Source organism: Euprymna scolopes, chromosome 28 (assembly GCF_053919585.1).
Source record: "Euprymna scolopes isolate OS-2025 chromosome 28, ASM5391958v1, whole genome shotgun sequence".
Lineage (NCBI taxonomy): Eukaryota > Metazoa > Mollusca > Cephalopoda > Sepiida > Sepiolidae > Euprymna > Euprymna scolopes.
In genome coordinates this window covers 38,752,878-38,768,338 of record NC_136509.1, presented here as the reverse complement: position 1 = coordinate 38,768,338, position 15,461 = coordinate 38,752,878, and the positions used below count along the sequence as shown (strand labels likewise).

Below are 15,461 nucleotides of genomic sequence, written 5' to 3'. Positions count from 1 at the left end.
AACCCATCTCCAAACTGTGCTGACCTCAACTGAATTGGCTTTATAAACGTTCAACAGGTGCCAGTAAATGTTTATCAGTTCAATTTTTTCTGCATGGAGAAATTCGATGATTTATGCAGGGGTTGCTTTCTTAGTATCACACTGTCAATATCTGCAGCAAAGAGATGAAACTCTCACGTCATGAATGTGTAAGTTCAGTTGTCATAATGATGCAATTTGTGATCCCCTTTGATCATTCATATATATATATAAATCGTATTTCTGTTTTATTTGTTTACAATTTAATATATACAAAAACGATACTGTTTCACAAGTAGATTTTAATGCTGAAAACGAACTTTTATATACCTTTATTTCTGCATGATTTGTATATATACTATTTATTCAAAAGGAATCAACATTCAAGAGGTTATCTTATTTGTGTATTACATTAAAGAAAATCTGTTGTAATAATTAGCTTTAAATTTTTAATGGAAATTAGTAATAGAAGTGTTTTAAATATTCTATTTAGAAATTAAAGTTTATTTAATTTATTTTTTAATTTAATTTACATTTAATTTATTTTTAATAACCAAGATCAGCTGCGTTTAAAAACTCAGTTTTCATTTTAAATATGAGTTATTTCCCTTTAAGCAATGAGATTTTATTTCTGTTTCAATTTCCTAGATGAAAATGACTGATTTATGTTTCCAAAAATCCAAAATATGGTCGACTTTCAAGAAAATTGTAACAACTTAGGATATTTGGTGTATCTTAAATAGTATGTGAGTAAACCCTCTGCCTGGCAATATGTTTTTATCTGGTAATGCTGGGTATGTACAGCTAGTCATATATATAAAAATGTTCACTGCATTAACTGGAAAGGTCTTATTTGTGGGCAGAAAAATCTTGAAATATTATTTATTTTTTTCTAATGTACTAATGAAGCCCAGGCTTCTGCAAGTTATAATTTGATGAACAATTGAATTATATCTTTATAAGCCAACACTGTACGCCGAAGCAATTGTATGCAATGCCATGACTAGGGCTGTGACCAAAGAATATTCTTTTTATTTTGACTCTTGAGTATATATCAGTTAATATTTTATGTTTTTAGATATGTGATGTGGTTCTCGATTGATTAATCGTGTCTGTGTTGGATATACACTCGAGAGTCAAAACAATAAGAATATGCTCTTGTCATAGCCCTAGTTATGACCAATAAAAGAAAAACTTTCCCAAAATGAGTGTATCCTTATTAGCATGATATCTTGTGAGAAAAAAAAAAATATTGGTAGCAAGGGAGACAACCGGAGCAGCAAAACTGAAACTGCCTGCCAGGACACTATACATACAAATGTAGGCAAATTTGGGCTTATTTTATTGGTTTGAAAATATATTCTTTTTTGCTAATTGTCATAAAATTTTAATCATAGAATAGCATTATAATAAAAAAACACCTGCAATTTTTCATGTAGTTTCATCCCATAGAACCGAAGATATGAGCATTTCAGTATTTGATTTGGCTACAAGTGTGTGTGTGTGTATATATATATATATATATATATATATATATATATATATAAATTACAATAAGTTTACCAAGGTAATCAAAATGGTAAACTTAAAATATATTATAAATATTAAAGAGTTAATATTTACAAGTAAAGTAATCTCAACCAGATGTAAAAGCTCAATAAAACCGAAAAGGAAATAGAGCTTATAATATGAACAAATGATTAATAAAATATATTAAAAAACATCTTGAAAAAGAGTTAAAAAAATATTTAATTTTAAAAAGGAAGCACAAGATAAGTGGATAGACCTTAATCCGCGGAGTTTCGAAGAAATACTCTCCTTCTCATTAGAGGGCAGGAATTAGCAAAATGCGGGATCGGATTTTGCATGTAAAAGTATTTAATGAAACCACAAGTAAGTCACAGATCTTACTTGGTTAAAAAAAGGGTGAGGTAAGGGGAATAGGAGGCAAAAGAAAAAATGATAAAAAGATGTGTGTGTGTGTGTATATATATATATATATATATATATATATATATATACATACACACACACCACCTTTTTTAGGCAATTTTATAAGTTCCAAATCTCGGCGACTTTTGATCAAAATTTAATAAATGAAGGCTCATTGGAAAGGTAATGACCTATGTGACATTTACCCTTAAGGTTGCACATTGAGGGAATCATCCATCATCCAGAGCCTATTTTTGACTTTTTTTTTCAGCCATAAGATGTTGCAATCATAGTCATTTGTTTCCCTAGTTTTTCATATGAATTACAAAATATATTTTCCCCAAACCTCTGGCCTTGATGGAGGGGAGACTAAAACTTACTGCTATGGTTTCAAATGATCTGAAATAATAGCAAAGGGAGACTTGATTCTAAATATTTCTCGTATGTTATATCTCTTCTCTTTGGTTTTCATGTATGTAAATTTCACAATCTATAAAGATTATTTGATACTGGAGATATTCATAATCGAACCCTATTTCAGAAAAAGAGGGGAGATATAACATGAGAAATATTTGGAATCAAGTCTCCTCTTGCTGTTATTTTAGATCATTTGAAACCATAGCAACAAGTTTTAGTCTCCTTTCCATCAAGGCTAGTGGTTTTGGGGAAATGAATTTTTAATTATATTTGTCTTTTCTATTCAAAGCTATACTGTTTCATTCTGCTCATAAACAAAGGCTTTTTTTTTTTTTTTTGCTTTTTTTTGTCATCATTCGAAGTGGAAGTACATTTTTTTCCTGTATATAGAGAAACTCGCTTGGTTTTGCTTTTCCTTCTCAACACTGGTAAATTTCCATTTTTTTTTTTTTTTTTCTCCAATGTGATAGCCTTGTAATATTTCTCTATAGGAAAATTGTTTTATATTTCATTTTTTTTTTTTTTTAAACTGACTTTCCTCTTTTTGTGACTTTCAGAGAAATTGCACTGACGCGAGCCATCCATCGTGTCTACCCACAGATTGAATATTATTACATGGGTTATTATGTACATTCCTGTCCGAAAATGAGATACAAAGTAAGTGTTTATTTACGTCATTTACAGACAAGGCATGGAGACATTTGATTTAAGGAACTAAAAAAAAAAAAAAAAAAAAAAAAAAAAAAATATATATATATATATATCACTTCAAGTACAAAAACTAGCCAACGAGAAATGTTATATGTAAACAGAAAACGGCAATTCTTCCTAGTGGTGAGGCCTCATTTGGAGACTGTAGGAAATTTGGTGTTGTCCTTTAGTTACCATTGCTCCTAGGTTCATCTTGGCCTGGAGTGGTAATACCTGTTAGGGCATTTGGTGCTGCAGATTAGGCTGTCTGAAGATACTGGCTTCCTGACTAAAACTGCACAAAACATTAGTTACTTTTTTTGTTTTTTTGTCTCCTTTTTTTCCCTTTCTCTTTTCAAATCTCAATCATATTCAGCAAAGTAAAACTATAAAAAAAAACAACAAAAACAGCAATTTTCTTTCTACAAAACAATCTGACCAAACCTCATGAATAAATAATTGAAGATATAAAGAAATTGTAGTAGAAAAACTTTTTCCAAAATTATTGGATTCAGCATTAAATAACAAAAAAAAAAAATGGATGATATACTGTTAAGCAAAACCAACAAACCCTTTGTCAGAAACATCATTTATGGAATGTGAGAACTAAAGGACAAAATAAGGGAAATGAGTTACAAAGCTGCTGAAAGGTCCATATTCTCGTACAAATAGGGACATAAGATGTACGCTTCTCAGCATAATTCCACTTTTTTTTTAAGTTTAAAAAAATAATTTTTTTTTATTTTTTTAACATGGAGTTCACCACTTATCAAGGCCCAATGGCCACTCAGGGATAAGGGTTATTGTGTGTGCAGTAATCAAAGGGATAGTGTAGCAATAGTATTGGAGAATTTGTAAGGTGTCATTACTTGGGGGGGGCGGTTCATCAGGAATTTGTTTGCGTTGGACTTGAAGACATCCAGGTTGAAGTCGGGAGGGAAACAGGCAAGCAGAACAGTTCCACAGGCGTGCAGTTCTAAGAAAGAAGCTTTGTTCATGGTATCTACGTTTTAATTTAGGCACAGATAGGGAGTGGGGAAAATTATTGACGGTGGTTTCAGCTAGTCGGGTGTTTTTTGAGAAAGATTGGCGAGGGGGGACCAGAGAATGGACCTCAGACGAGCACCTGCCATGAAAATAACGATAGAACAATGACAGGCTCGCTACGTCTCTTCTGTGGGAAAGAGGTTGCAGGGTAGAGAAAAGGGCATCCCCCACCAAGCCACGGAGTCTATTTTGTACTCTGTCAAGGCAGGATAGGCTGTTTTTAGCAGCCCCCGCCCAGATGTGGCAGCAGTACTCCATCTTTGGACATACTTGGCTTTTATATAGATAGAGAATTGCATCATTAGTGAGATATCTTCTGGAGTGGTAGAAGGATCCCACCATTTTCCCAGCAACCTTGGCCACAGACTTGATGTATGTGTTCCATTTAAGCAAAGACTGATTTCTACTGAATCACTAAAGCTTTATTGATTTTTTTTCTTGTAATTTGGTTGATTTTATTTATCGCTCCCCTTTTGTGTGATTTGTTTTGCTTTATCTCATATACTTTAATACACCAAGCGGGTGGGGGAAATAGAAGACTTTTGTTCTTGTCCATGATTCCCTTATATAAAAAATAAAAATCTGTATAATATACATACACATGACAAAATTAATATCATATTCCTAAAATTATGTAAATTGATCATGTAGCTTTAATAAGAAAATCAAACTTTATGAGTATCCAAGAAATGAATCTCAGCTGCCATTTTGAAAACAATATCAAGAAAGAAAGGGAGATAACTCAGCAATAATTCATACTGGTTAGATTTATATTGTAATGCCTACGAATTCTCATTAATCACTTAAAAATGATTTTGTTTTATAAAAATATAACTACTTGATTGATTTATATGATTTTTAGAATATGATATTTTCGCTTTGTCACTGGTACGTACATCATTACAGGTTTTTCTTTATTTTTCTTTGTTTAATATTGGGGGAATTCTGGACAAGAACCATCTTTCCTCAAAAAATAACTTCCTGTCCCTCTCCTCTACCCTCACATATGCACTTAGTTTTTCTCTTGCTAACAGCCATTTTTTTTTTTTTTATTTATTTATTTTTTTTTGGCAAAATACTTTCAACATTTTTTTACACAAAAATGTGTTTATTGCCATTCTCCTTCTCTTTCGCATTTTCATGTTTCATCGTGGATTGATAGAATTGTTTGATTAATGCATTGTTATATTGGTATATCCTGAATGAGTTCTAACCACAAGTTAATTTTTTTCTTTTTTCTTTTAGAAAATCTTAAATAGTCACCTTTTAAAGTAGCAATACACATAAAAAAAAAAGTTTTAATAGCTTAAAATATCGCAATAATGGCATACACTTAAAGAGCTTGATGAGCTAAGAAAGAATCTTTTTAAATTTTTAAAATCCGATTAAAATAACGAATTATGACTATTTTTATGCTTTGCACGTTTGGATATTTTTCCCTCTTTAAGACTATATGCGTTTTCTAACATTTTTTTATACTATTTTTTTAGTAAAAATCTTATATCTTTGTTAAAACAGAAGATTAAGCAATGAAATTTGTCAGAAATGTATTTTTGTGCAAGGAATCAGAATATGCCATTGAAAATCTGAAGAATTTAATGGCTTCCAAATAATCTACAGTAAATGCACATAAATATACTGCAATTCCTTATGCATAAAAAAAAAGAAGTTAGAGAACTCAAAGTTGAATTGTAATGCATTTTATGTACAAGAAACTGAAGTCAAACTCTAGGATTATTTAAAACTGACTATATTGCAATATTCCTTTGATATCATTGTAGATTAACCCCCCCCCCCCCCATCTGACCATCTCTCTAAAATATGATTCTACCTTTTTAGGCCATTAAGTGAAATCCTGAAAAAACTTATTTTAAAATTTTTTGTAAAATGATTCATTTTAGGGCAGGTACTCATTTTTTCTATGGGAAATAAATCCTGTTTTTTTTTTTTTCTTTTTCTTCAAGACGATTATGTGTAGTTTTAAGGTCTTTGTGCAATTATGGGATTACAAAACCTTACCAAAAACACTGTTTTATGATGTTCATATTTTTATCGCTTTATTTGCTTAAAACTCTTCAAATGTAATGTACATTATTTATTAATTCATTTGAAAGTATATTCATTTTTGAACAAAACAGTGATATTTTGAAGACTTTTTGTGCTTTCATTTTTAAAATATGACTATTTTAGCAAAACCACCTTGAAATCTGTGATTATCCAAAGCCTTATCTCATCCATGTGTATTGCCATTTAAAGAAAAATCAGAAGAATAACTTATTCTTATAGTTATCGTTCCCAGCTTGCATTTTTTTTTTTTTTTTTTTTCGTTAATATCTTTCTTGCTAACATAAATTATTTCAATTTTTTGCTTTCAGGGTCAATATTTCCCTTCTTATTTATTGTGTCCCGAGACTTACACATGGCATCCGATCGAAAGATGCATTCCGAAATTGAACCAAAGTCGATATTGCCGTTTTGCTGAACCTGAAAAGGGTAAGAAACGTTTTCTTTTCATTCCGGTTACACAAACTTTTCTAACCTGAAATTGAGGTTGCAAGACAAAATCCAAACTTAGCTTCTTTTTGCTCATTCTCACTCTCCGTCAGATTAACTAGTATTATTAACTGTGGAGCTATTTCTTTTTGTTTTAATGAAAAAATTGTTAGTATTTTTTATTCTTTCCTTTATTACTTTTGACTGTTAAAAATTATTTGGCATTTATACAGAACTCTGACCTCCATAAAAAAAAATAAGCAAACAAATCAAAATCTCTGTAAGTACATGTGACAGAAAGAAACTATCATACACCAAAAATCATGTAAATCGATCAAGTAGTTTTATTTTTATAAAAAAATTTAATTTTTAGACAAATTCGAGTTTTTCCAATCCCCCTTCCTTGCCCCATGTTAAGAATGGTTTTCTTAAATCCTGCAAAAGTTTAAATTATTTGGAATTATCTCCCTTGTCCTGCAAAAATTATGTTGAGAGATCAATGATTATTTAACAATAAAATTTGATTTTCTTTTTATAAAATAAAACTATTTAATCAACTTATATGATTTTTGGTGTATGATATTTTCTTTCTGTGACTGGTACGTACACTATAAAGATTTTTATCTTTGGTATAGACTCAGGGTGCTTCTGAGCCGGGACGGAGAGCTTCAGAAAAGGGAATTTCCATGTCAATAGACATGGTTCATATAGACACCGCTTTTATATTATCTGTCGATAAGCAACATATCTTTATAATTAACTAGAAGAACAGAAGAGTTTCGCACCACTTTTATGTCCTCTTAGGAAGATCAAAATTAGTATATAATTTTACTAAACCTTATGTATAGAATCTTTATTCCAATTTTAATCAAAATTCATGACTTGATTCTAGAAAGAGTTAAGCTTAAGGAGTCTTAAGAAAAATTCAGGAAATGTTGCTTGATTGTTGTCTAATGACTAATGGATTAAATTTAATGCAAATCTGAAATATATGAATTTTCAAATGGGAGGTTGTGGTCATATTATGGCCCCTTAAAAATGCCCAAAGACAATGAAATCTGGAGAACTATTATTAACTTAATACTTATTGTTAAAATTTCCCACAAATTGGAGGTTCCCTGTTTTGACAAATTTCTGGGTCTAATCTTTTGACTTGAAAATGGAAGACTTATACCAAATTTGTTGCTGAAAAAATGGTTGCACTATTTTACCGCTCCAGAAAGTATCTAACTCGCGACGTAATCTTCTATGTGTATAAGAGTCAGATCTGTCCTAAAATGGAGTATTGTTGCCATATCTGGGTAGGAACCGCTCAGAGCACTCTATCGGGCCTTGACAAAGTTCAAAACTGGCTTCGAAATCTAGTAGGTGATGCCCTTTTTTCTTTCCTGCAGCCTCTTTCCACAGAAGAGACGTTACAGTCTTTTCTCCGCTCCATTGTCATTTTTATGGCAAGTGCTCATCTGGTCTTTCCTTGCCAAACTTTCACAAAAAACACTTGTCTAGCTACAACGACTATCAACAGCTTCTCTCATTCTCTATGAATAAAGCTTCTTTCCTAGAACTAGCTGCATGTGGAACTGTTCCACTGGCTTACTTTCCAGCTGACTACAATATGGTCGTCTTCCAGGCCAATGTAAATAAGTTCTTGTTGAGCTGTCCCTCCTCACATAAATAATCCATTACTATTACTATGCTGTTGTCTCAGTGACTATCATACACTCATTAACCCTTATGCTTGAGCCTTTAAATTTTCACAAAGCGCACCTTCCGTTTTTTTTTTTTTGTGTATAAAACTAAATTATCCAAATACAGTCCACATTACTCACAGCTGAGTTTAAATACACAGAAATATATAAACATATCTAACTTTATATAAATAGATATTTCTATTTTTTATTTTTTAGAATTACTCATTTTTTTCAAATGACACGATTATGTTCTTATACTTACCATGCATTGTAGTATGAGCCTTCAATAAAATATTTCATACACTGCTTCAAGCAAACTACACCATTCTCTCATCGGTAACATATTCTGCTTGTTCCTTCCTTAATTAGTCCATATGTTAGGCTTTGAAAAAGGCCAAACTGCTTCAAATAGTGGATAAATTCACAAAATTTGACTTTAAAAAAAAGGCCAATTTGGCAACCCTGGACAAGAATATGAAAATGACCTCCCTTCGATGTAGCCTAGTTTTCAAATATAATCATTGTTGTAATAGTGTGAGACAGGAACTTGTAGTAATTTTGACAAACAGCTGCACTTCACTGAAGAAAGAAGTCGGAAAAATATTACGTAAAAAAAAAAAAAAAAAAAAATATATATATATATATATATCTCTGCCAAAACATGCTGGAAGGAATTTGATTTTATTAATTGTATTAAAATGTTACTTTCTATGTATTTATTAGTACTTATTAATTTATCATCTGGGTTAGTTCTATATTTAAAATACAATCTACACTGTATTCATAGAAATGTTAAAAAAAAACCCTCATATTTGCTGCATATTACTGGTTTTTCTGTCCCCAATTTTTTTTTTTTATCCATAAAAATACCAGCTTTAACAAAACGTTTATTTATTAATTATTTTTCTCATTCCGTGGAATTTCTGCAGGTCCTACTAGTGTAATAATAATATACAAAACCCATTTCATGTTCGAGCATACATTATCACCTTTCATACACGTACAAATAAAGAGATCGTCTGTTGATAAATCTGATAAACAAATTCTGTCTTTACCAATGTTGAAATGAATAGTTCTAAATTCAAATTGTCTTGTTGACGAAAACCGTAGTTTCAAAAAGTGACATTTATTTTATGGATTTTTACTTAAAGAATATTGGCAAACCAGAACAATCCGACTCAAAGCCTGCAGTAAACAATGTCATTAATTCCTGATATTAAAAATTTCTTGTTTGGGGTCGCTTACTTTCATACCAGTTTTTATTATTTTGCTTGATGAAAATACAAAATAGTTAGTCTCCTCCTTCCCCATGTTAAGAATAGCTTTCTAAATAATCTTCTGCAGTTTACAGACTGTGCTGAAATAACATTTAGAAAAACCTGGAGAGGAGAGGGATTTGTTATTAGGTTGGTCCAAAAGTAATGTTTTTTATCAGATTATATAAGATGGAGGAAGTGAGGCGGCATAGCTTTGGAAATCTTTTTACCTGAATACGATGTTCATAAATCGTAAAATTGCCTACCCACTAATGAAACAGCTGTAATGGAAAAAATCCAGGAAATAAATGAAGGTTATAAAAAGAAAACGTGAGTCTTTGAATTTTCAACAAAATTTTACACTACATACGTAAAAAAAAAATTATTTTTGCACCAATCTAATAACTATTCTGTACTTGCATCTAACAATTTAATAAACCGATAAATTTGGGAAACTGAAACTGTTTGAGTTAAGTGTTCCTTTGATTCGCCAGAATATTTAACTGGCAATAATTACTTATATTTCATTAATCTTTGACTGGTTCCTATGCATTCAAAAGTATATGATGCATCGCAGTCTCTAGTTAGCCTTTCTGTAATGAATAATTGTCTGTGCGTCACTCTCTTTATTAGTGTTACTGTTAATACTAAGAAAATACATGGATCTAAGAGTCAAACATTACATTCATATATATATAATAATCATCCATGGTGGTAGTTGTTCTTGTAGATCACCATGAAAAATGTTAAAACATTTGAAATTAAACTTGGTACTAAAATCCACATATCAATCAAGCTCTCATCCACACTATTCTATTAAACGGCTATCTGAAAACTGGCAGATGAGAGCAAACGACCTATGAAAGCTTTGGGTGTTCAAACTATTGTTTGTGTTGCATTCTTTGTATTCATTGGCAACAGTCCATCTCAAATGTCATTGTTTGTTCTTACTGCAATATATCCGCTCTGCAGCAAGCTCTCTTCTAGAAACGTCTTCACTGATTGCCATGTATTTTTTTTTTTCTTCCAAAATTACTGGATACAGCATTAAACAACTCAAATAGGGTTGATATGCCATAAAACAACAAAACAAAACAACCTCCTTTGGTGTGAGGGCAGTGTAGTATGTTTGTTCGTACTGTAGTGTCTGATCACCTCCCCTTTTTTATACTAGGAATAATCAAATGAGAAGTAGTAACAGAAAGGATTTTCTGGGAAAACTCCGGTTGTCCCCCTAGGAGTGCCTTTTAGGTTAACATAGCTAAAATTGACATTTTTGTGCTCATTAAAAAAAAAAAAAAAATTGATGCCTTGGCGTTTTATAAAACTTTCTGAAAAGTTGTAACTAACTGATTTTTATATAATTTTGTTTGCCTATACTTCACGATAACTCTTGGGTGTGCCCCAGGGACTCTTTTAGGGCTAATAAAAATACTCCATTTTTGGGATTATTTTACCATAATTTGTCCAAAATTTTCTATATGTCTATTTAGCAGTTTTGCATGGTGCTGAACTCAAATTTGTAGGCTTTTGGGGCTAAATAATGGACTTATTCATTTTTTTTTTTTTTTTTTTTTTGCATGGTGCAGAACTCAAATTAACATATGTTAAGGCCTAAACTACACTTTTGGTAATTTTCACCAGGATTTGACGTCCCCTGGGGACATTTGAAGCTAAATGGGGGATGGGGCAAATGCTGAACTTAGTCAGTTTTTTTATGCCTCATTCACTGTACGCTCACAAAGGACCATGCATGCTTCACTTGTTTTTATTTTAAATTCAAATTTTCAAAATAAAAATATGGTGGGAGAGGCTGACAAATTTGCTTCAATTTACACCTTCCAAAAATCATGTTATAACATGTCCTTTACTTTCATTTTTTTTTTTCTTTTCTTTTTTTAACCAGTTGATGAAGATGGTGATGTTAATCCAGATGGCATCCTGATCCTTCATGATCGAGAAGAGATGTCCTACGAAATCTATGCCGCTCTCAACCCTGAGGCCACCGATCAAGAGGAAGTGATGGAATACGGAAAATTTGTTGGCAAAAAGTGTGCCTTGCGCATGTTTCTCTTCCGTTCGTAGCTGCACCCCCCTCCCCTTCACTATGCAATTTGATGCAGCCCTTTGTTTCATGACAAAAGAAATAAAATCTATTTATTATAGAACTGCTAGAAAAGCCAACACCGTTTGGCGACCTCCCCCCTCTTCGATTAAAAGATAATTTTAGTCGTCCAGTTTGATTGACAGAATGAAAAGAAGTGTGCTTGTTCTGGCCGAAGCTTTTTGTTTGTGCTCATAATAAAAATGCAATTTTGATTTTTGCTCAGAATTCTCTTTATATTAAAACACACAAAGAAAAATCTGTATGCCGTATCTGTGACAGAACAAAAAATATATTCCAACATCACATCACGTAAATTGATCAATTAGTTTTATTTTTAAACTAGCGGGGGTATCCGGCGTTGCCCGTTTTTTTTTTTTTTTTTTTTGTATGTGTGTGTAGGGGGGAAGGGGTAAAGTAAAGAATAACCCTGTTTAAATATAAAAATAAAAACGATGTTGAACTTTAAAAAAATCGGTAAAACAAAAAAAACTGAACAAACGTAAAACTTTTAAAAAAGAAATCGGAAACACAGAAAGCATAAATCAGGGGGGAAAAAAAAAATGGACGTGTTCAGAAAAACAAAAAATCAAAGCGAAAAAAAAAAATGGCATAAATAACCCTTCGATGTTTAAGCAACTACGAAGTAAAGAAAACCCAAACCAGTGTTCCTTTGTAACTGTCTCTTGTGGACGATCCCGCAACTGTGTTAAGTGGTGGCAGGCAAAAGAGGAATTTATTAGAGAGAAAAGATTTTAGCACTTCCATTGATCTTAACCGATTTTGGTCGTGAACTCTCAGCAGATAGAATATAGGAATCTACGATTATCGAGGAAGTGGAGAGGTAATATGCCTATAACACACCTCAGATATGGTGCTACAGTTTGTGCATATCACATTTGCATGAAATGTCTTTATTTTTAATCCTATTAAGGTCAAAATCAGAGGGGGGAAAAAATGAGTTTATTTTATAGGGAGGACTAGTAAGGCTACCCGGTGTTGCTTGGAACCGAATAAAACAAAAACGAAGTTGACTTTGAACATATTTGTTATTCTTAGGAGAGAGGAATTCTTATGTCCATATATCATTTGCTATCTTGAGCAAAAGAATATTTTACCTTTTTACCTAACCTAGGACGTGAATTACACAAATTATGCATGAAATAATTTTAATTTCTCTCGGACATGCAATTAACACCACGAATATTACATAATTTTACCTTTCCTACAACAGGTAATGTACAACACATTTTAAATAATTTTACTTACCTGCTGACAGGTAATGTAAATATATATGGAACAATTTAGCATATTCTCAACAGGTATTGTAAAATTTCTCTTCCCACCAAGGCCATCATAATTTTAAGAAAAATGAATTCACTATTAGAAGATGAATCATTACAATTTCCAAATAAATACAGTCTTGGTTAGTGATTAGGCAATGCTTGCTTCAACAGAAAATTTGTCCTTACTGTTTCTTTTCCCAACACCGACACTAATTTTAAGCAAATTTATATAATTTCTAGAATAGAACTCGGCAGATTTTCCAAATAAATATTATTTCAGCACGGTCCGTATTCTGTATGTGAGTTTCTTTAATAAATTGTTAGGTGAAAGTACAGAGTAGTTTAAAAAAATAGCTTCCCCCTTCCCCATTTTAAGAATGGCTTTCTAAATATCTAAGCAGTGTCTGTATTCCGTATGACAGGTTTTTATTTATAAAATTGTTAGATGAAAGTACAGAATAGTTAAAAACATACCCGCCCATATTAAGAATGGCTTTCTAAATGTTATTTCAGCATGGGCTGTATTCTGTATGTCAGGTATGTTCACTACTGACCCCTCTCCATAAACAGAAAAAGTGGTGGTAGTGCTTGGGAGAATGAATAGACACTAATTCACCCCACCCCACCCCACCTAAAAGGTTTGGTAATCTCTGGCAACCTCCAGAGTACTTTTAATAGCAACATAATGGTGTTTATTCCCTCCACCACCATCATAAACACTATGGTTTTAAGACAAATGATGTCACTTCTGGAAAATGACTCTGCAGTTTTTCAAAATACATGGTTTCATTATCAATTATATTTTTTCATATGGGTACTATACTGTAAAAGCATCTGATTTAAAATTCATGCTACTCAAAAAAATAAATATTTCAAAATGCAGTTAGTGATTAGGCAACACTTGCTTTACAATAAACCAATCAACAAATTGGATTGAGAAACGCATAGTCAATGTTAACTAATACTACACAAAAATAGAGATAATACATGGGAGGAACCTACCTGTTTTTTTTTTCTCAGCAGTCCAGCGATCTCATCCCCCCCACCTCTATTTGTTTTTTAAGGAGGAAATAATGCCTAGTAGAAAACTACTTGGTCTTTTGACTAAGATTAAAGTGTAGTAACTGTTGATGCTGTGCTAACTTTTTTGTTCTCGGTTGGAGAAATTCTTCATGACTGATACAATTATTTTAAATTAGAAGTAAATAGGAAAAAAACTCTTCATATTAAGAATGGCTTTCTAAATATTATTTCAGCATGGTCCGTATGTTATTTTCCACCCCCTCTGTCTTAAAAATATATATGAAATAAAGTAAATATAAGATTGTAAAAAAAAAAAAAAAAAAAAATTATATATATATATATATATATAGGTTTGTCTTTGTATTTACAAATTCAAAACTGCAAATAAAATTTATGTATTTCATATTTTTTTTTATTAATACGATATTAAAAAAAAAATGAGTTAGTGTAATCAGCTAAAATTTAAATCAAAATATCTAGCGTTCCAGCCTGATGTTGTTTTCTGTATTAAGTGTGCGCATTAACCACTAACCGATATTTCTGCGTTAATGTAAATTTGCCGATGTTTGTATGCATTATTCATGTATGTAAACAAAGATATTACTTGCTGTAAACCATCCTTGATGCATGAATATTATTTCCTGAGAATTTTAGTGTTATGTGATCAGTAGTTTAAGAGTTTACCTGTTAGATATTTACAGACACGTATTGTTTTATTTATATATAGATAAAATCAAATTTTATAACTAACAGAAGAGCAACCATCTTCTCCACCATTTTGAAAACAATTTAAAAAAAACAAAGGGTTAATTCAAACTTGCAAAATTTATGCTGTAAAGCCTGTGACTTCCCATTACTCACTTAGAAATGATTTCTTTAGAAAAATAGAACTATTGCAACAATTCACATAATTTTTGGAATATATTTTTTTCTATCACAAAGCTGTACAATATAAGTTTTAAAAAATTTTCTTAATATGGGAGGAATTCTGGATAAGAACTTCAATTTTTTTTTTTTTTTTTTTTTTTTTTCTTTATAAAAAAAAAGCTTTGGTGAAAGACTTCTTTTGCATCATCACAACAGGTGGAAAAAACTTTGTTTAAAAAGGAACAAATCAGCGTTATCCATCAAAATCCTGTTTTTGTTTTGTTTCTGTTGGTGATAAACTTGCAATCTTTGTTTATTCTGAGCGCTTTCAGATTTGAAAAAATAAATAAATAAAGAGGATCGTCTGCAAAAAAAAAATGTTTTGTTGGGAAAGATTTGTTTTTCTTTACATTTTGAATCAAGGTCATTCCTATAACAAGCCTGGCGACCATGCAACATTTTTTTTTTTTTTTTTTTTAAGATAACTGATGTAGCAGTTTAGAAAAAGAGGTAATATGGTATGCAAAACACAAACTAAAAAACCATGATGATTGATAAATTCCTAGGGCCTTGTCCAGAATTACTCCTTTATTAAAATCAAAAATAAAGAAAAGTATGTATCTGATAGAAAGAACAG

The 15,461-nt window shown here is 31.4% G+C and overlaps 1 protein-coding gene across 2 annotated transcripts in view; it reads left to right on the top strand.

Moving 5' to 3' along the window:
* The window catches only part of LOC145249572 (arginyl-tRNA--protein transferase 1-like), a 47,220-nt gene extending 35,357 nt beyond the window's left edge, over positions 1-11,863 (top strand). For both annotated transcript variants that reach the window (XM_080111272.1, XM_080111271.1), the window contains exons 8-10: positions 2,925-3,024; positions 6,480-6,597; positions 11,451-11,863. In XM_080111272.1, the coding sequence (XP_079967398.1) occupies positions 2,925-3,024; positions 6,480-6,597; positions 11,451-11,629 (397 nt within the window). In that variant the 3' untranslated portion in view covers positions 11,630-11,863. The remainder of the gene's footprint in view (positions 1-2,924; positions 3,025-6,479; positions 6,598-11,450) is intronic.
* Positions 11,864-15,461: the final 3,598 nt, after the last annotated feature.